The sequence below is a fragment of the Anguilla anguilla genome, chromosome 11, assembly GCF_013347855.1.
Source record: "Anguilla anguilla isolate fAngAng1 chromosome 11, fAngAng1.pri, whole genome shotgun sequence".
Classification (NCBI taxonomy): Eukaryota; Metazoa; Chordata; class Actinopteri; order Anguilliformes; family Anguillidae; genus Anguilla; species Anguilla anguilla.
In genome coordinates this window covers 37,403,282-37,424,804 of record NC_049211.1, presented here as the reverse complement: position 1 = coordinate 37,424,804, position 21,523 = coordinate 37,403,282, and the positions used below count along the sequence as shown (strand labels likewise).

The following is a 21,523-nucleotide window of genomic DNA, read 5'->3' as shown; positions in this document are numbered from 1 at the left end:
GGGCTTATCTTTGTTCACTGGAGCGTTTTTTTCAAACACAGCGCAAAAGGCTATTTCAGGAATGGCATTGTGCGGTCTTGGCAGTCGAGTCATTGTGCATGCAGGTCACAAAAGTGACCACTTCACCGCGAATTTATGTGACGCATCTTATCCCTGCGCATACATGTCTAGTCCAAGGCAAGCCTTTCCCCCATATACTTTAAAAAAGCAGGTGTAACAGATAAACAGATGAGTTAATAAGTTGGAACGATTCACGTCCTGTGCTAGACTTTAGAAAGGGGGAACTACTTTATACTTTCTGGCATTCACTTAGCACACCCTTCAATTTGCCCCTCAGTAAGATGGCGGCCGCAGGGTACTGCAACTACTTTTAGTCAGAAGCAGGAACAGCTACGTCGGGGCTTGGGTGGTGGAGTCGAAACATCTGTGTCCTTGCTACAAGAACAGACGTGTTTTGTGCAGCGAAACGATGTGATTTTTTCAGACGTGATTCAACAGTTTGGCATCAGAACGTAACGGTGAGTTTCCCGTTGGTAGCGACTGAAATGTTGCGAACGTTGAAGGAAGAAAGTGAGAGCTAACAACTGTTGGGTAACGTCAGAACATCAAACAGGTTCCCAAATACTCACAGCGACACAAAACCTTATAAATGCCATTTCAGTAGAACTAGCTAGATTGTTAGTAGACTTCATTAATTACAACATAAAGAGTTGAACACAGCACCTCGTTAGCTAGCTAGCAAGCTAAGTAATATTCAGAATCATCCTTCAAGAATGTCTAGCTAACATTAATTTGCTCTGTTGCCAAATACGTTACGTACACAGCGCCAGGTAAAGCTATAGAAAGTTAACCATCCGTAGACTAGTCATTTTCGCAACAATTTTATCTTTCGAAGAGCATAGCTTATTTTAGGACTGTATCTAAAGCTGGATGAAAAATAAGTCTGCTGACGTTACAGCTGTCTGTATTCAGCTACGCTGGGTGCTACCGCACACCAAATATTTTGTTTTCAGAAATGAGTCTTTTATTTGTTTTCTCTATCGCCTTTAATAAATTTGATGTCTTGTCTATAATGAACCGATTGAGGTTAGTTAAGCAGCCTACAACATTTAGACTTAACTGCCCGTGGTTCAGTTTCAGGACCTCCGGCATGATCACAGACCCCTAAGTTCATTGGAGTCTTAGCACGTGTTGTCAGCAGGTGCCTAGTAGGCTATCTAATTCACCTTAATATCCAAAAGGCTCAAATTCCCGCATCATCAATTGGCTTCCTTACAAAATTTACAAAATACTTTTTTATTTTATTTTATTTTTTTTACCATACCTCCATTTAAAGTTTCACAATCTATCATTATTTCCCCTATATTTTCAAAATCCCCTTAATTTGGGGAGAATCTTCCAACGTGGAAACCCTTCTCTCTTCCCTGTAATAAGAGGGAAATGGTTGCTTTCCCCGTTACGCGTGATTGCATCAAGATAAATGAGAGAGAAGTGGCGGGTGAAACAGGTGTGGGCAATTCCAGCTGAAAGCGGAATCTCTGTTGGAGGCCCGACTGGTTTTGCTCAAGGTCATTATCCATTCGTACTCCTCGTATGAAGTGCAGGAGAGATTTGATCAAATCTACATGTGCACATACTGCTTTGCAATAAATACAAATGGAGGGTGGCAGTGGTTAGGGAGTAGTTTTCGTTTTTCTGACCACTCTGTGAACTACGCTGATTCACTCCTGTAAATGAGTGCAGTTGGACACACCCCACAGTCTGCGGCTGTTGCTGGTGCTTATACAAACATCAGATGAAGATATGATTCAGCTAAATAAATAATTAAGAGCCGAGGTTGGCACAAAATCCTGAAACGGATCGGCCCTTGTTGTGGGGTGTTCGACAGAATATCATCCAGTTCACACTTTAAATCTTTGCTGGTGTATAAAGCGTCAGTTGTGTCACCAAGACAATAGGTCAGTATGCAACAAACCTTATTTTTGTGGTTGTACTTTAGGATTAATTTAGACTAAGTTGGTAGCATAGAGGTTGCTGATGGGAATTCACATGAGAGTTAGCATGATCACTCAGTGCAAACAGTGTTTATTTAAGTTGGTGTTGCAGTGTAATACACCTATCAAGTCTTCTTAACATGGCTTTAATAGGGATCCAAACGTGCAGGGAAAATTTTTAAAAAAAGGGAAAAAAGTCCAAAGGGGTTTGTATGAGGTACTTAAAGAAATGAACTTCTGAAGCAGTTATCACAGACATATCAACAAAAGAAAAAAGAAAAGTAAAAAGGGGTGATATATTAAAAAGTTGATAACGGTGGGAGGGAATTGATCGGTTATTGTGACAGGAAATGGATTTCGGCCGATTTTTTGAAGGTGACAGGACCATTGTAGTGTTTCTGATTTTGGGGCAGACAGTTCAAATGAGAAGGTCCTCTGTGTAACTGTAAATGCCTAAAGGCTAAACGAAGTCTTTAAAAAAAGCCGCATGGAGGTCATTTGAAGGTCCTGAGGAGCGGTGATGGATCTGAAAGCTGGAGCTGATGGTGGCCCGGTGAGTGTGTTTGCGATTGGGACAGGGGCGTCTGCGTTCCCCGGAGGAGGCCCGGTTTTTAGGGGTGACTGCTGTGTTCCCGCAGATGGGGCCATGACCGCGTGGGTGCGAGCGACCGGGTCCCGGGACGGCAGGCCTTGACCCCTGACCCCAAACTGGCCCTGACTCCACCCCGTCCCGCCGGACCCGGGATCGAGGTAGGAGCGCAGTGCTGCTCTGGGCTGGGATGGTATCGCACGTACGGTTCCACAGCACAGCACCGACTCAGCCACAGTGTGTGTCACTCCAGTGGGTTCGTGCTGTGCTATGACCTTCGCTAAGCTACAGTGCGTTCTTTCAGTTCCCAAATCTGCCAGTCACATCGGGTCCCCAGTGTTGACACTAAATATCCATCGTGTGGGAAATGCAACTTTTGGAAAAGCTAAGAAGAAGGCCCACTGACCGAAAGCTCAGGTTGTTTTTACACTGAAATGGGGTGACATTGTGCAAGTATTCAGTGTGCGTGGGTCTTTTAGTTATCGTTGTAATTATGTTCTATCGCACCTGAAGTCATTTGTTTTTGGATGTGCGAGTCCTTATTTTCATTTGGGGAAAATGCAGGTATCAGCATTGGTCAATATTCAGCCTGTATGTTCTCTATTTCCCCCGTTCTGTGTGTTCTTTTTAATGACCCCGCCCCTCTCTTCCTGCCCATCCCTCCGCCCACCCTCCCGCTCGCGGTCCAGCTTGGGGCGACATAGCTCAGGAGGTAAGAGCGGTTGTCTGGCAGTCGGAGGGTTGCCGGTTCGATCCCCCGCCCCTGGGCGTGTCGAAGTGTCCCTGAGCAAGACACCCAACCCCTAATTGCTCCCAACGAGCTGATTGGTACCTTGCATGACAGCCTTTCACCGTTGGCGTGTGAGTGTGTGTGAATGGGTGAATGAGAGGCATCGATTGTAAAGCGCTTTGGATGAAAGCGCTACATAAATGCTGTCCGTTTGCCATTCAGCTCCCTGCTGGGCTCTGTGTGCGGGGGCCATGCAGTTTGGGCGGGGGCTGGACTCCCGCTGTGCGCTGGTCCTGCTGGTGGGGCTGCAGCTGGCCTTCCTGCTCTACTTCTCCCTGGGCGGCTTCGGCGGCGTCGGCGGCCTGGCCGCGGTGCTGGTGCGCTCCGCCCAGCAGGAGTTTGACTACTCGCGCCCTCACGACGTCTACACCAACCTCAGCCAGCTGGGGGCGCTGCCCTCACCGGACGCCAGGGCACTGGAGTACTGCCCCCTGCTCTCCCCTCTGCTGGGTGCGTGTGTGTGTGTGTGTGTGTGTGTGTGTGCATGCGTCTGTATGTGCGTGCGTGCGCGCGCGTGTGTGTGTCTGTGTGTGCGTGCGTGCACGTGTGCGCGTGTGTCTGTGTGTGTGTGCGTGCGTGCGCGTGTGTGAGCACATTTGTCTGTGTGTGTTTCTGTGTGTGTGTATGCGTCTGTATGTGCCTGTGTCTATGTGTGCGTGTGTATACGTACTTTCCCATGACCGTGAGTGCGCACGTGTGTATGTGTACGTGTGCATGTTTTTCTGTGTGTGCATGTGATATCTGTGTGTGTGTGGTTCTGTAAGTACTGTAGTACTCCTGTAGACTGTGTGGCTGTTCATGGTGCACCTCAGCCTCTTGTTCCTTAATCTACCTGCAGTGCGATAATCACAATGACTTCTCTGGTCTGCTTGCTGAGTTTATTTTCACATGGAGTTCAAAAGAAAATTAGATTATTTCACAAGGAGAGTGTACTTTTGTGACGTTTACGTTTTGTAGTATCATTAATCAGCATTAATATAGTTTTTCTCCATTATTCGCTGTCTCCCGTCCTTGATGACCGCTACTGCTCAGTGACGTTATTCTTGCGTCCCCTGCAGTGGGTCCTGTGTCAGTGCGCCTTTCTTCGCCCCCCTCCGTGGATGAAATTCGGAAGAGGAACCCCCTGGTGTCTCCCGGGGGCCACTGCGGCCCCCGCAGCTGCGAGTCCCGCCACCACACGGCCATCATCATCCCGTACCGGGACCGGCTGGCCCACCTGCGCTCCCTGCTGTACCACCTGCACCCCTTCCTCCAGAGACAGCAGCTGCATTACGCCATCTACATCGTCCACCAGGTACCCCCCCCCCCCCTTAAAACACACAGCTCCAGCCTGGGGGGTCCACCAGGTACCCCCCCACCCCCCTTAAAACGCACAGCTCCAGCCTGGGGGGTCCACCAGGTACCCCCCCCCCCCCCCTTAAAACACACAGCTCCAGCCTGGGGGTCCACCAGGTACCCCCCCCCCCCTTAACACACACAGCTCCAGCCTGGGGGGTCCACCAGGTACCCCCCTCCCCCCCTTAAAACACACAGCTCCAGCCTGGGGGGTCCGCCAGGTACCCCTCCCCTCTGTAAAACACAGAGAGCTCCAGCCTGAGGGGGTCCACCAGGTACCCCTCCCCTCTGTAAAATACAGAGAGCTCCAGCCTGAGGGGGTCCACCAGGTACCCCTCCCCTCTGTAAAATACAGAGAGCTCCAGCCTGAGGGGGTCCACCAGGTACCCCTCCCCTCTGTAAAATACAGAGAGCTCCAGCCTGGAAGGGGCCACCAGGTGCCGCCCCCCCCCCCCCCCCCCCGTAAAACACAGAGAGCTCCTGCCTGGCTGCCTAATACCCCTTCGTACTGTGCATACCACACCTGAGTCTGATGCATACAGTTGCAAGAAAAGGTTTGTGAATCCTTTGGAATTACCTGGATTTCTGAATTCATTACTCATTAAATGTGTATGATCGCATTTGATCGTGTAAGAATGTTTCCAAGAACATATCGGCATTCATCTTTTTTTTTTCCTTATCTGTTAGTGGCTGTTTCCTTATGCAGATCACACAAACAGGATTGCGTATACAATTTTCTAACAGTCAGCATTCATCATCTCATACACCTGGGATAAACAAAACGAAGGTCTACACGTGTCATGAATTTGTAGGAAAAAAACGAACGAAAGTAAAAATAATATAGGAAAAGTTTTGTGAATGAGGCCAATTCTGTTTAAACTAATGAATACACAATAAATAGCACCTTTCATGTCTTTATTGAACACATTGCCAAAACATTCAGAGTTCAGACTGGAAACATTATGTGAACCCTTGTATTTAGTATCTGGTAGGACCTCTTCAGCAGCAATAACCTCCAACAAATGTTTCCTATAGCTGCCGATCAGACTTGTACAATGGTTAGGAGGAATTTTAGACCATTCCTCCTTACAAAACTGCTTCAGTTCATTGACATTTCTCAGATATTTTTACATGAACAGCCCTCTTCATGTCATGCTACAACATCTCAATTGGGTTAAGGTCCGGACTCTGACTAGGCCATTCCAAAACGTGAATTTTCTTCTTTTTAAAGCATTTTGTTGTTGATTTACTTGCGTGTCTTGGGTCATTGTCTTGTGGCATCACCCAACTTCTCTTAAGCTTCAGTTGACAGGCCGCTACCCTGACATTCTCTTGTAAAATATCTTGATACAATTTTGAATTCTTTGTTCCCTCAATGATTGCTCAGGATCTGAGGCAGCAAAGCAGCCCTAAAACCATTAAAACATTTTTTTAAATGTTTATTTGATAGGGACAGATACATTTAAACATAGATTATTGTCAAACAATATCCAATGCAATGTATCACAGCACTTATAGCATATGCTAATTTCCGATGCTTGTCCCTAGATGGGCTTTTCAAACACACACACATACAGCACAAAATCATATAATCATAAAATGCATACAATAAACTACTAGAGCATTATTATATACATTAAAATTGAGTAAAGATATCATAAAATTTGATGAAAACCTAGCAATTCATAATCACATATGATTACATGACTGAGTGCATTTTAAAAATTGCTTCAGTTTATACTTAAAATGCTCAAAATTATGGTTGGTTTTAAACTGCACAGGTAAAGAATTCCAGATGCTAACTCCCTTAATAGAAAAGGCTGTCTGGCCAAAATAAGTTTTTCTATATTGAACTTTACAATTCCCCACAGTTGTTCCCCACACCATGCTTCACTGTTGGGATGAGGTTTTGCTGTTGGTGAGCTGGGCTTTTCCCCTCCAAACATAGCATTGTGCGTTTCTGCTAAAAAAAAAATAAAGTTTGACTTTTGTCTCAGCGATCCATAGAACTCTGTCCCAGAAGTGTTGTGGAACATCCAGGTGGTCTTTTGCAAACTTGAGATGTGCAGCAATGTTTTTTTGAAGAGCTGTGGTTTCCTCTGTGGTATCCTCCCCATGAATACTATTCTTGTTTAGTGTTTTTTTATATAGTGGACACGTGAACAGAGATTTTAGTAAGAGTTCTGCAGGTCCTTTGCTGTTAGCCCAGGGTTCTTTTTGACCTACTTCAGCATCGCACACTGTGCTCTTGCCATGATCTCGGATGGCCAAATTCTAGGGAGAGTAGCAACAGCACAGAATTTCCTCCATTTGTAGACATTTGTAGATTTGTCTTATTGTCCATTGAGGAGCAGCCAGGCATTTATAAGTACTTTTGTAGCCTTTTCCTAGTTTATGCATTTCTACAATTCTTTTTCTAGGGTCCCCTGAAAATATTTTTGATCAGGGCATGTTTCACGTGGGCAGGTGTTTCTTGAGAAGAGCAGACTCTGTCAGTAACCAAACGTTGTGTGCCTTTTTTATAGGGCAGGGCACCTCCAACACACCTCTCCTATCTCATCTCGTTGATCGGAACACCTGACTCCAAGTAGCTTTTGGAGAAGTCATTAGCCTAGAGGTTCACATATTTTGAATGTTTAAATGGTGCATTCAGTATGGACAATAAGTGCAGTTATTTGTTTGTTATTAGTTTAAGCAGATTGTGTTTGTCTGTTATTGTGATTTGAAGATCAGAGCACATTTAGTGTGTAATTAATGGAGAAATCCTAGCAATACTAAAGGCTTCCCAAACGTTTTCTTGCAACTGTTTTTTCTTGAGAAAAAAAAAAGAATAAAGTTGTGTAAGTCGCTCTGGATAAGAGCGTCTGATAAATGCCGGTAATTTAACTGTGTTTTGGATTCAAATACTTTTCTGTGCTCTATTGATCTTGCCTGGTGCAACTGAGCCAAAGCATCAGAAGGCTGGGTTTACACTTTGTTGTTATTATTTTATGGCTCAGTAGCATGTGGAAAATTAGTTGAATCCAAAACCTGTATTTGAATCTGTATTTGAGACAGGTATGGTACATGCATGTGTTTTACATATTATTTGTACATTCCTGTATTTCTTCCATCTCTCTTCCTCCTTCCCCCCCTCATTCTCTTTCCCCCACTCCCTCCCTCCCTCCCTCTCTCTCCCTCTCTCCCCCTCTCTCTCTCTCTCCCTCTCCCCCTCCCTCTATCTCTCACTACCCCTCCCTCTCCCTCTCTCTTTCCCTCCCTCCCTCCCTCTCTCTCTGCAGGTGGGGAACTCCACTTTTAACCGGGCGAAGCTGCTGAACGTTGGGGTGCGCGAGGCTCTGAGGGACGGGGACTGGGACTGCCTGTTCCTGCACGACGTGGACCTGCTGCCGGAGAACGACCACAACACATACACCTGCCACGCCCAGTCCCCCACCCACCTGTCCGTGGCCATGGACAAGTTCCGCTACAGGTGATCTGCGTGCCGCTTGAGCCTGCTCGCTTTCTAACCACGGTCTGTTGAATTACGGGACGATGGAGCAAAGGGATTAAACGCCTATCAATGAATTTTACTATAATTTATTCTGAGTGGCAATTACCCGCTGAATTTAATTTTTTTTTAAACCCTCCTGCCCCCTAGTGGTGTGGGTGCAGCGCCCACAGAATGGGGATAAAGGAAAGATCCGCATTTTATTAAAAAATGGCGTACAAACCAGCCGCAAATCCATCATCAGCACCTTAAAGGTTATACTGACGCCTATAGTCACGCACACACACACACACACACACACACATGAGAGGGTCCCTGCTGTTATGGTGTGTATCTGCACGGGTGTGCTGCAGTCACACACACACACACACGCACACGCACACGCACACGCACACGCACACACACACACACACGAGAGGGTACCTGCTGTTATGGTGTGTATCTGCACGGGTGTGCTGCAGTCACACACACACACACACGCACACGCACACGCACACGCACACGCACACACACACACACACCAGAGGGTACCTACTGTTATGGTGTGTATCCGTACGGGTGTGCTGCAGTCAGCCGTTTTTATGCAGCAGTTTTACACTGCATTAAAAATGATATAAAATAGCAAAGCGTGGTCTTGTTTTTAACTTGGCTCCGCAAATATGGTCCCTACAGCTGTACAGCTGTTACCAGCCAGTGCTGTGAACAAATGCAAAGACTGACTAGCTAGCTGGCTAACAAGCTGACTCACAAATCTATCGGTCGTGTTAACACAGCTGTAAGAGAGTGCCACTGTTGGTTGTTGTGTACATTGAGGAACTGTACACTTCCCTTGATTGTACAGTTGTTAAAGTAGGAGTCCAGGGCAGGAGTGGTAGAAAGTGCAGATTAGCTTGTTGGGTTTGACTGGCGGTGTGCTGGCCTCTCTGCAGATTGTTATGATGCTGCTGTGTCTCTTCCTGGATATGTAGAGGGTTTTTAGGGAGGCACTGGATTTGCAGTTAGAGTGTGCAAGATGGCCGCCAGCCCTGGCCTTACCCTGCTCCTGCTGTAACCTCACCTCCCAATGCCCACAGGTTGCCATACCCGCAGTACTTCGGGGGCGTGTCCGCGGTGACACCTGACCAGTACCTGCGAATGAATGGCTTTCCCAATGAGTACTGGGGGTGGGGCGGGGAGGATGATGACATCGCTGCCAGGTGATCTTTACTGTTTTTTTTTCCTCCGCTCATTTCGGCGTGTATGCATTTGCATATATTTGTTTGCATGTGTGTGTGTGTGTGCACGCACGCGTGTTTGTGAGACCATAAGAAAATATGGGAGGATATCTGTAAGACACAAACAGGAGTGGAAAACATGACTTGGGTGGAGAACTGAAAGATAAATTGTTTCTGAAATCATTTCTTCCTGTCGTGTAACTGTAGCTGCTAAGACAGCGTCTGCCACAATCTCTATATAAACCCAGTGTCTGTTACACACCCTGTATTACTCCTCCTACACCCAGTGTCTGTTACACACCCTGTATTACTCCTCCTACACCCAGTGTCTGTTACACACCCTGTATTACTCCTCCTACACCCAGTGTCTGTTACACACCCTGTATTACTCCTCCTACACCCAGTGCCTGTTACACACCCTGTATTACTCCTCCTACACCCAGTGTCTGTTACATTCCCTGTATTACTCCTCCTAAACCCAGTGTCTGTTACACACCATGTATTACTCCTCCTAAACCCAGTGTCTGTTACACACCCTGTATTACTCCTCCTACACCCAGTGTCTGTTACACACCCTGTATTACTCCTCCTAAACCCAGTGTCTGTTACACACCCTGTATTACTCCTCCTACACCCAGTGTCTGTTACACACCATGTATTACTCCTCCTACACCCAGTGTCTGTTACACACCCTGTATTACTCCTCCTACACTCAGTGTCTGTTACACGCCCTGTATTACTCCTCCTACACCCAGTGTCTGTTACACACCCTGTATTACTCCTCCTACACCCAGTGTCTGTTACACACCCTGTATTACTCCTCCTAAACCCAGTGTCTGTTACACACCCTGTATTACTCCTCCTAAACCCAGTGTCTGTTACACACCCTGTATTACTCCTCCTACACCCAGTGTCTGTTACACACCCTGTATTACTCCTCCTACACCCAGTGTCTGTTACATACCCTGTATTACTCCTCCTAAACCCAGTGTCTGTTACACACCCGGTATAATCTCTGATCTTCTCACTGTCACCATGCTGTTCCTCTCTGGGTCCCAGCCTTCTGAAAGGTCAGTAAACCTGTAAGTGTGGAATCTTGAAGATTCCTCCTTGGGGCTTAAACTTCTTCGCTGTCAGTGTTTCGCCCTTTTAAACACTGAGGCGGAGCTCCTGTCCAGGATACTTGTCACTTTGTCAAAGTGTGGATAATGATACAGAGTGAAATCCAAATTCGGGTTTTGGAACTGGACAGGCAACACGCACCATGATAAAAGTGTAAGCCCAGACCGTAGAGCAGGAGTGTCTAGACCAGTGGTCTCCAACCCTGGTCCTGGAGAGCTACAGGGTCTGCTGGTTTTTGTTTTCACCTTAAAATCAGCACCCGATTGAGACCCAAGACACCAGGTGAGTTGAGTTAACTGTGTAATCAACTGCTCTAATTGATTTATGAAGTGCAGAGTCACTATGAAAACCAGCAGACCCTGTAGCTCTCCGGGACCAGGGTTGGAGACCACTGGTCTAGCTGCTTTAGATCCAGTAGACGTTGATGAGTTAGTGTGTGGCCTTCAGGCCTGAGGCCTGCTGTGTTTCTCCGTCCTGATTCTTCAGCACCCGTCTTCACTGCTGGGTTTTTCTGTGAATCCACCGTCTGGTTCTGTAAGACGTTGTGCAGCTGTAAAGAGCTTTGTCTGTTATTACAGCGCAAATAGATTTTTATGAAGCGGAAACTTTAAACTGCATGACCGCAAAAACTGTCATTTTTGAACTGTCCTCCTTTTTTTGGTGTTTTGCCCTCCCCCCTTCCCGCAGAGTGCGGCTCTCCGGGATGAAGATTGTTCGGCCGTCCGTAGAGGTGGGACACTACAAGATGATCAAACACCACGGAGACAAGGGCAATGAGGAGAACCCTCACAGGTAAAGGACCGAAGAGCATGCTGGGTGTTAGCCTGCAAGCGCAGGACAGGAAACCTTTTTCTGAACCGGCTGACAGCTGTAATGTTATGCATTGAAAGGAATCGCCTCAAGGGGCAAGAGTTGCACCAACTGTTTCACGCTGACACTAAGCTCTTGGGAAGCGCTGTGACTTGAGGTTGGCCAAGCAAAATGAGTTCCTCATAACTAATTTATTTTTCACTCATTCTCTCATCCTACCACCCCCACCCTCCCCGCACACACACACCTGACCCCCCTTACCCTCCACACACACACACACCACACCCCCCCACCCTCCCCTCACACACACACCTGACCCCGCCCACCCTCCCCACACACACACCTGACCCCCCCCCCCCCCCCCCCACCCTCCCCACACATACACCTGACCCCCCCCCCCCACCCTCCCCACACACACACCTGACCCCCCCCCCCCCCCCACCCTCCCCACACATACACCTGACCCCCCCCACCCTCTCCACACGCACACATCTGACCCCCCCACCCTCCCCGCTTGGGGGCAGGTTTGACTTGCTAATGAAGACCAGGAGGAGCTGGCGCACAGATGGGCTGAACTCTCTGACCTACACCCTTCTGTCCAAAGAGCTGGAGCCCCTGTACACCAACCTGTCCGTCAGCATCGGGGACGACCCCCGCAGGAAAGCCCCGCCCCTTCCGGCTAAACCTGTGTCAAAGAATTCAGGTATAACCTGATCTGCTGCTGTGTGAAGGACCGCGCCCCTGGCTAACAGACTCGTGCCCCTGGCTAACGGACCCTTGCCCCTGGCTAACGGACCCTTGCCCCTGGCTAACGGACTCGTGCTCGTGCTAACGTGCTCGTGCTAACGGGCCCGTGCCCGTAGGCTAATGGACCCGCGCCCGTAGGCTAACGGACCCGCGCCCGTAGGGTAACGTGCTCGTGCTAACGGACTCGTGCCCATGGCTAATGGACCCGCGCCCGTAGGGTAACGGACTCGTGCCCGTGGCTAATTGACCCGTGCCCGTGGCTAACGGACCCCCGATGCCTTTCAGGGGAGACCCGTGGCAAGCAGAGCCCCTCTCTGCTTAAAGGGACAGTTCACTTTCTGAGCTTTTAAAATGTTATGTCCGCTTCAGTGCTTACCTTTACAGTGGCAGGTACAGGGCATTCAGGTGTATGTGTTCTAAAGCAAAAAACATAAATAAAATATACACTACTTGGCCAAAAGTATGAGGATGCCTGACATCCAACATCTCTTCCAAAATTATCCCTATGAATATGGAGTCGGTCCACCCTTTGCTGCTGTAACAACCTCCACTCTTCTGGGAAGGCTTTATATTGGATATTGGAGCATTGCTGCAGGGATTTGCTTCCATTCAGCCAGACAAACACTAGTGAGGTTGGGCACTGATTGGGTGATTAGGCCTGGCTCTCAGTTAGCTTTCCAATTGATCCCAAAGGTGTTGGATGGGGTTGAGGTCAAGGCTCTCTGCTGGCCAATCAAGTTCTTCCACACTGTTCTCAAAAAAAAAAAAACATTTCTATAGGACCTTGCTGTATGCCTGGGGGCAGTGTCATGCTAAAACAGGAAAGGGTCTTCCCAAAACCGTTGGGGAAGCACAGAATCATCTAGAATGTGATTGCATGCTGTAACTAAGATTTGTCTTCACTGGAACTAAGGGGCCTAGCCTAAGCCATAAAACAGCCCCAGACCAAGGGGTGTCCAGGTAATTTTGGTCTTATAGTGTATATTTATATATATATTCATATGGCACATGAAAAGGCCATTGCTCTTGACCACAAGCTTCAGACCACAAATAGCCTTTAACTGCTATTGTAAAGACCGGCAGGCTGTCAGAAACTTGTCTAAACATCTAGAACATTCTTCATTGCACACGCACGCAGTTTGAGCCAATCGACGGCGTACATTAAAATGGAAATATTATTTTTTCAAACACACCCCAGAAGGTGAGCTGTCTCCCTACTCTTGCTGGTTGCCAAAGGCCCCTATGTTTGTGCCCGCAGTCTGGGATGGTATGCTGAAACAATTCCAAACTGAAAACAAAGTTTATTTTTCTAGTTTCTATATGTGCCTTTTCTCCTAGCTTTTCTAGGTCCATGTTTTTTGTGAGTGAAGATTTATTATTTTTGTCCTCCTCAGACTAGTAGTTATATTTGTATATTTTTGATTTGCCTTTTTTTTAAGGGTGTCTCTACTTAAAGCAAATTGCTGTGATTTTAAGGTATTTATTTAAAGATCAAAGTATTTATTAATTGAATATGATGATTCAAAAAATAATTACATTTAGAAATGGATCATTCAGGTTAAATCTTAAAGCTTGCGCACAGGATTCATGGAATAACTTATTGTTGATACTGGGTCTTCAAATAATGTGCTTTTGTACGTGATTTATGCGATTTTGTTATATATATCATGTGATAAAATGAACAGACTGGGACTGTATTATCTTTGCTTTTGGGCATATAGTTGATTTTGCTGTATATAGTTAGAAGTCTATTTTTTTGTTTAAGAATTTCATAAAAAGGGATTATTAAGGGTTGGTTTGATAGTGGCAGAATGAATTGTACTGCCAGCATTTTTGCACTGAGAAGCCAGATCTTGAAATGGTCAAATGATTTGCTGCCTCTTAAGAGGATAAATGTCTTGGATCATTTTATGGGTGTATATTTCTCTTATCAGCATCTCCCAGCTAATTATGGCCTCTGTTCAGAAGTCAGTTGTATTAATGTTTAGGTTTCTGTAATATATCCATATACACATATCCACGTTGCAGCGCACCGTGAACATGGTGAAACAAGAAATTATCTTTGCAATGTTGGAATGTCTTTGTCTTTTAATTTGAAGCATTCATAGAGTTGGGTGGATACTGTCTCTGTGGCAGCCAATCAGAAGCCCTGCAGTGTTGGCCATCCAGAATGTCTAATTCTGTGTGCATGTGCTTAAATTGGACATAGCTGAAACCATAGTTCATATGCAGCCTGAATCAATGTGGCTTTTCCCAGAAGAAATGCTAAGGCCTGTATATTCACAATATAGAAGTGTGAACTGAAATTCTGTTCCAAAACCTTTTATCAGAGGTGGATGGTTAGTTCAAATACTTATGAAATCGTGTTTTCCAAGTAAATAATTGCTTTTGGGGTCAGGCCTCAGACAATTTTGGTCAATATTATTTATCTGTTTAACCACTAATGGGATACAGTTGACAGTATGAATGAAGAGGATAGCAGTGGGAGGGTTTTCATTGTTAAAACTATTGTATGTCTTTTTGGTAGAAGTCATAATCACAGTTCAGTAAATGAAATTCACTCTCTTCTGCCTGTTAGATTTTCATATGTGTAATAACATACCTTTTAATTAATATTAAGGTTGGTGGACCAAAATCATCGTGGGATGTCTAAAGGTCAGGGCTATGGACACTTTTTTCTTCTTTTTTTTTACTTGAAAATACCTACACATTTCCTATTTTTACAGATGAGTTGTATCATTGTCATTAAAATATGCATACATATATATTTGCCCATTGTCGATTTCAAATTCTTGAATGTCTGAGTGCCATTGACCAACAGATTCATTTGTTTTTTTTGTCATAACTAACGTGCAACGCTAGTCATGTTTTGACCCTTTCGGCAGTTAGCCTGACTAAATTCTGTTTCTATGGGAACTGCAGTATCCATGGACACTATGAAGGAAGCCTGTCTTGCTGCAGTGATCTGCATGCGTGTGGGTGACGAGGAGCATGTGGTGCCAACCTGGCAACCGGCTGCGACAAGCGCACATGCATACTTGCAGCCTGTTGATTCGCCAGCTTTACTTTGATCAGGTAAAAATGTTTTTCCCCTTTATATTTAATTGTTTGCAATGTAGCACAATAAGCACAGTTTGAATATGGGAATTTTATGCTTCATGGTATGCATAGCTGTTTTTGTTTTTTTTACATGATGTGGCTTAAGAGGGTAAATATTAATCCTTCAAAACATGAAAAGCATCTAATTAAGAAAAATTATCTCCTTGTTATAATTCTGGGATTGCGTTTGTGGTTGGAACGAAGACCAGCATGCACATGGGGTCCCCGGGAGTTTGAGAACCACTGCTCCACGGTAACAGTTTGGTGTCAGAGTGGGATACGTAGGACCCCTTTCAAAGAACCTATGCCTGCAAGAAGACGACCGATGGAACAAGTGTCCTGGTTTGAATACCCTACAACGTGAGGGCAGACCCGGGGAATGTATCTGGTCGCCGGGATGGTACCGAGTACCTCCTCCTCCCCTGTGCCTTGCTGGTGCCATTGTGTCACCGGACTTTGAGGTCTCCGTGATCAGCGGGCTCTAGCTGAGGGCAGACCTACAGCCCGAACGGGTAGAAGACACCATGGTATCAGAGAGAGACCTGGTTCCTACCTGGCGCTTGACGACCTTTAGGTTACAAGACCAGCTCCTTGCCCATTGTACTACACTGCCGCCCACATCTCATTACACATTCACACAGCAAACAGTCGTGCAAACGTGTACTTCTGGGGGCGTGTCAGAGAACAGAGTGGGTCACGGAACCTTCTAGCAGCTTCGGTGATTGAGAAATCCCCCCGCTGGCTGCTCTCACTTCGTTATTGCAGTTTCAGCACAAACACGGCTCCTGCTGTGTACCAACAGCGTTAAATGCGTTTAAAGATATTCAAGCATACAAAGTTGTAAGGCAGGACAGTGTTAAATTCACTCTGTATTAACATATTTGTGATGTGTGGCTGTAAGAATAAATCCTCCCTCCATAAACATTAGGAGCATTTCAGGGAAAACAATTAACAGCCCACCATACGTAAGGAATTTCTGTTACGGACGGAATGAAAACGAGCAGAGGTCCAGGACTGAGCTTGGGAAACTGCATTCCTTCCATTGTCTGCACTTCATTCTTGTAGAACATTATGGTTGGGAATGCTCAGAGGCACGCCCAGGGACAGAGCTTCCACTGACACCGGTGTTGACTTCGCTGAAGCCCCTTTGTGAGCATCTGTAATATTTAACAAATTGGAACATTTCAGCTTCAATGGTAGGCAGACAGAGACAGTTAATGTTAATATGCTGCTGACCTTCTGCTTGGCAGTGTCTCGGGCATGTATGGTATTGAGGCCCATCTCGTGAAATATGTTGCAGGAGAGAGTTTCATCTGGTTAGAGTATGAAATCTGTAGTAGTAGTTGTTTGGGGCCCTTGAAGACCAGCAGGAATCTCTGTGTGTTTCTTATCTTCAGAGAAGTTCCTTTTTCCACTTTCACTGCAGCAACAGCAGCAGTGTGTTCTTGGACTGCACTCCCCCTGCCCTGCAGGTGGTGTTCCACTTTCCTTCAATGTGTATTCATCTGTGAGGGTCAGAGTTAGAGAGAGTTAAACATTATACATTTCAAATAACTCCTGTCGTTAAGCTGAGGGTCATGCGTCAGTCATAAACTGCAAATTATGATCATGCAAAGCGAGGTGTTATCGTGGAGACTCAAGCAGAAACTGAAAGTTTGCTTAAGAAATTGGCCTTTTGGCCAAATAAAAGGAGAACAGCAGTGAAATCGTCAGCCCACATTCGTTTCAGTGTCATTTTGTGTGGACATACAAAAGTCAATGGACTACAAGGAACAGGTAATCCAACAAACTCCATATTATAATATTAATATTTTTGTTATTGCCTTTATAAGAGATAACTTATCTAAAGTGTTAGCAGTGGTGGTAAAAGTACTCAAATATACTTGAGTTAATGGAAAGATACCACCATTAAATAATTACTCTAACAGAAGTACAAGTCACCTATTTAAAGAAATACTCAAATCAAGTATCTGAATTTTAATGTACTCAAGTTTTCAAAAGTATAATTTGCAAAAACATTGATCTCCTGGATCAAAGACAAAACTGACCATTATATACAACATCTAACGTGATAAAATTAACAGACTTGGACTGTATTATCTTTGCTTTTGGACATATACTTGATTTTGCTGTGTATAGTTAGAAGTCTATTTTTCAGAGAATATGTTTAAGAATTTCATAAAAAGGGATTATTAAGGGTTGGTTTGATAGTGGCAGAATGAATTGTATTGCCAGCATTTTTGCACTGAGAAGCCAGATCTTGAAATGGTCAAATGATTTGCTGCCTCTTAAGAGGATGAATGTCTTGGATCATTTTATGGGTGTGTATTTCTCTTACCAGCATCTCCCAGCTAATTCTGGCCTCTGTTCAGAAGTCAGTTGTATTAATGTTTAGGTTTCTATAATATATGCATATAAACATATCCACGTTGCAGCGCACCTTGAACATGGTGAAACAAGAAATTATCTTTGCAATGTTGGAATGTCTTTGTCTTTTAATTTGAAGCATTCATAGAGTTGGGTGGATGCACTTTCTCTATGGTGGACTCCAGCCAATCAGAAATCCCCATATCAGCTAATTCTTTAAACAGTTGTTCTCTCTCTGCTTTGTATGTTTCACATGTAAACATAACATGCTGAACAGTCTCTGGACTGCCACAATGAGATTCGCTAAACAGTGTGTTATAATTTGACAGGTGAGAGAAGTTGTGTCCAAGGCCCAGTTTGGAGATTTAATCGAATTCTCGTACCCGATTGGATTCTCGCATTGGGGCGTGTACGATGGTGACGGGCACGTGATCCATTTTGCTGTGCCAGGTAAGACTGCCAGGTAATCAGTAATGAGTAGAGTAGAGGCAATGGGCACACTTTTGAGTCACGGCACAGACGTTTTGGACATTATGTGCTGAAAATCTGGCCTGGGGGGTTAAAGCGGTAGATTGTGATTGGGACCAGGGATGGGGGACGGGGGGGGATTGCTATCACAAACTGGGGAGGGGGGTTGGTTTGGAGAGATTGCAATCGCAGAGCACCTGCCATTTAACAAAAATTGCTGCTGCCAAAAGAGCACCTTTGCTGTCTCGGGGCAGGGACATATGCTCCAGGATATGCTGGTGTCTATCTGTGCACGTGCCTGGTGATGATGGCAGTTAGAACCTTAAGTCCCTGGTGACTGTAGGTCTGAATGCTTCCCTTATTTACCAGCCAAGCACAGCCACGATTTTATCAGAAGGCAATCACCAGACAAGTTGGGTGGCAGGTAGCATATGCCGGCCGCCAAGTTACGCCTTGGCTGAGGATGCCCAATATGTAGCCTCCAGCACCAACGGAGACTGCACTTTTTAGGGTTTCCCCACAGTTTGCAGATAGGTCTACACCGCCGTTGAGTTCACTGGTTTAGTGAAATAAGTTTGGAGGTTAAATCGTCGGAACTGGCCTAACCTCTCATTTCCTTGCAGATGAGGAACCTTCATTTTGGAGTTGGATCCGTGCCAAAATCAATGAAGCGATTCCCGTTTCCGGGGATATACTAATCGGCAGGACCCAGATAAGACGGCAGCGCGTCGCCGATGTTAACGTACCCAGCGGGGCTCACGTTATGATCAGCAACCACAGTCACGCGTTCCGCCCGTCTCCCGTGGAAGAAATGCGGCGCCGTCGGGACGCGCTGCTGGGACGGGAGTTTCAGTACAATCTCATCCACCTCAACTGTGAACACTTCGCCACTTTTGTGCGGTTCGGCAAAGCCGTGTGCAACCAGGTGAGTGCATGAGTAGGAGGCTATTGCTGTCGTAGGCTATACTGGAGGACTCTAATTTAATAGTATCAATGCAGACATAATTTGCCATCTGCTTGTTAAACTTATGTCTGCACAAGAACCACACAAAAACCTAAATTGTGTTTAGCGTTTATACTGAACCATGAATTTAAGAGTGAGTGAGCTCCATTAACCCCATAATGTAATAAATGCACTACATTTCCAAACTTTTTGAACATCTCATTCCAAAACCATGGGCATTAATATGGAGTTGGACCCCGCTTTACTGCTGTTACTGCCTCCACTCTTCTGGGGAGGCTTTCCAGTAGATGTTGGAACATGGCTGCGGGGATTCAATCTCATCCAGCCACAAGAGCATTAGTGAGGTTGGGCGCTGATGTTGGGCGATAAGCCCTGGCTCACAGTTGGCATTCCAATTCATCCCAAAGGTGTTCGATGGGGTTGAGGTCAGGGCTCTGTGCGGGCCAGTCAGGTTCTTCCCCACCAATCTCAGCAAACTATTTCTATATGGACCTTGCTTTGTGCGTGGGGGTACTGTCATGCTTAAACAGGAAAGGGTCTTCCCCAAACTGTATGCTTGATTTCATGCACCTGTTAGCAATGGGTGTGGCTGAAATAGCCGAAACCACTAATTAGAAGGGGTGTCCACATACTTCTGGAAATGTAGTGTATATAAAAGGACTGAAGATGTCCCTGCCTCAATTACTGAGATGGTGAGGACCAGTAGAGTTCCACCAGTGCTAAGCATTTATTTACTGCACTTTTTGTGTTTAGTTTCCAGGAAGGACTGACGTGGAGTGCAAGGAGGCAACAGAGATGTTCCGAAGCATTTGACTCCTAATCTTGAAAAGGGCGGGAAAAGGGCGGAGTTCGATACACGTTTTCTTTTGATAATATAATGTGTGTCTTATAATAAAAATGTACATGTTCCCCCTTCTTAGGAGCTGATTAAACATGGAACAGTGTCTCAGGCCCTCACAGTTTTGTTGAGATTACATTTCATTACAGGCATTTAGCAGATGCTCTTATCCAGAGCGACTGACACAACTTTTACATAGGATTTTTACATTTTTATCCATTTACACAGCTGGATACATACTGAGGCAATGCAGGTTACGTACCTTGCTCAAGGGTACAACGGCAGTGTCCTACCCAGGAATCGAACCTATGACCTTTTGGTTACAAGCCAAGTTCCTTACCCTCTGTGCTACACTGCGGCCCAGTAGAGATCCAGTAGAGGTGTTAGCCGGGCTCTGGTCTCTCCCAGTCGGCTGTCATAGGAGGCCATGAGTAGCTAAGTCCCTGTGAGTAGGAGACTCGTTGTGGCCCCACACATTATCACCGTGCCACACGCTGCCAGGGGAGGATGGCACGGCCAGGCCTGCTCGCCATCACGCCCGGTCTTCCACCACGTCATTTAATCGGCCTGCCAAGCAGGACAGCCGCCCCAGCATAGGACATCGTTCTTTAAGACAAATACATCCTCCAATGTAGGCCTCATAAGCGGCAGCGAGGGAGACAATCCCAGGCCAACATTACCCTCACTGTGAGCACTGGGAGAAATGACTTGCTCTTTCGGTCTTCTCACAGGCATACGTTACTTTGATAACGCAGAATAGTCACCATGTCCTTATTTAAGGTCACTTGAAAACAACGGTCACCCCAATTGACCGCCACTACTTGTAATTCTTTTACAAGAATGCTCACAATATGAGTTTTCTACACAAAGCTTTCTCCAAACTTTTCTGCTGGAGTAATAGCCAACACATCTCAAGGCAAACTCATACAAACAGAAGCGTACACACACATATATACACTTTGGGGGGTGTGTCATAGAACATTCTACAGAGTGAGTCACTTAACCATAGAACCTTCTAGAACAGGGGTTCTCAAGGATTAAAATGGTTTTATATGTATATATATATATATATATCCCACACCAGCTAAATTTATTCTGTGTAACATATTTGTTTCTGATATGTGGCTGTAAGAATAAATCCTCCCTCCTTAAACATTCGGAGCATTTCAGGGAAAACAATTAACAGCCCACCATATGTAAGGAATTTCTGTTACGGACGGAATGAAAACGAGCAGAGGTCCAGAACCAAGCTTGGGAAACTGCATTCCTTCCATTGTCTGCACTTCATTCTTGTAGAACATTATGGTTGGGAATGCTCAGAGACACGCCCAGAGACAGAGCTTCCACTGACACCGGTGTTGACTTCGCTGAAGCCCCTCTGTGAGCATTTGTAATATTTAACAAATTGGAACATTTCAACTTCAATGGTAGGCAGACAGTTAATGTTAATATGCTGCTGACCTTCTGCTTGGCAGTGTCTCGGGCGTGCATGGTATTGAGGCCCATCCGGTGAAATATGTTACAGGAGAGAGTTTCATCTGGTTAGAGTAGGAAATCTGTAGCAGTAGTTGTTTGGGGCCCTTGAAGACTGATGAGCAGGATTTGTTAATATTGCTGTGGCTGGTGTTTACAATCAAAGAAGTCTCCTCATCCATCTTCAACCCTGCCCACTCACCCCAGTGTACATGACCAAGTC

The 21,523-nt window shown here is 45.8% G+C and overlaps 2 protein-coding genes across 4 annotated transcripts; both read left to right on the top strand.

The window, feature by feature from the left end:
- The first annotated feature begins 14 nt into the window (after positions 1-14).
- LOC118208303 (beta-1,4-galactosyltransferase 3-like) lies at positions 15-14,861 on the top strand. Of its 2 annotated transcripts, XM_035382852.1 has the most exons (9): positions 15-518; positions 2,633-2,744; positions 3,536-3,823; positions 4,432-4,667; positions 7,990-8,180; positions 9,272-9,394; positions 11,222-11,326; positions 11,869-12,047; positions 14,712-14,861. In XM_035382852.1, the coding sequence occupies exons 3-9, from the start codon at positions 3,565-3,567 to the stop codon at positions 14,786-14,788; spliced, it is 1,170 nt and encodes a 389-aa protein (XP_035238743.1). In that variant the 5' UTR covers positions 15-518; positions 2,633-2,744; positions 3,536-3,564; the 3' UTR covers positions 14,789-14,861. The 2 variants fall into 2 exon arrangements, with proteins under 2 accessions (XP_035238743.1, XP_035238745.1); XM_035382854.1 differs by having other exon boundaries at positions 23-518; positions 11,869-14,856.
- On the top strand, positions 14,607-19,941 carry LOC118208304 (phospholipase A and acyltransferase 4-like). Of its 2 annotated transcripts, none has more exons than XM_035382855.1 (5): positions 14,607-14,746; positions 15,014-15,166; positions 17,887-18,007; positions 18,649-18,950; positions 19,743-19,933. In XM_035382855.1, exons 2-5 carry the CDS (start codon positions 15,083-15,085, stop codon positions 19,800-19,802), a joined length of 567 nt encoding a protein of 188 aa, XP_035238746.1. In that variant the 5' UTR covers positions 14,607-14,746; positions 15,014-15,082; the 3' UTR covers positions 19,803-19,933. The 2 variants fall into 2 exon arrangements, with proteins under 2 accessions (XP_035238746.1, XP_035238747.1); XM_035382856.1 differs by lacking the exon at positions 14,607-14,746 and adding an exon at positions 15,400-16,966 and having other exon boundaries at positions 15,087-15,166; positions 19,743-19,941.
- The last annotated feature ends 1,582 nt before the right edge of the window (positions 19,942-21,523 follow it).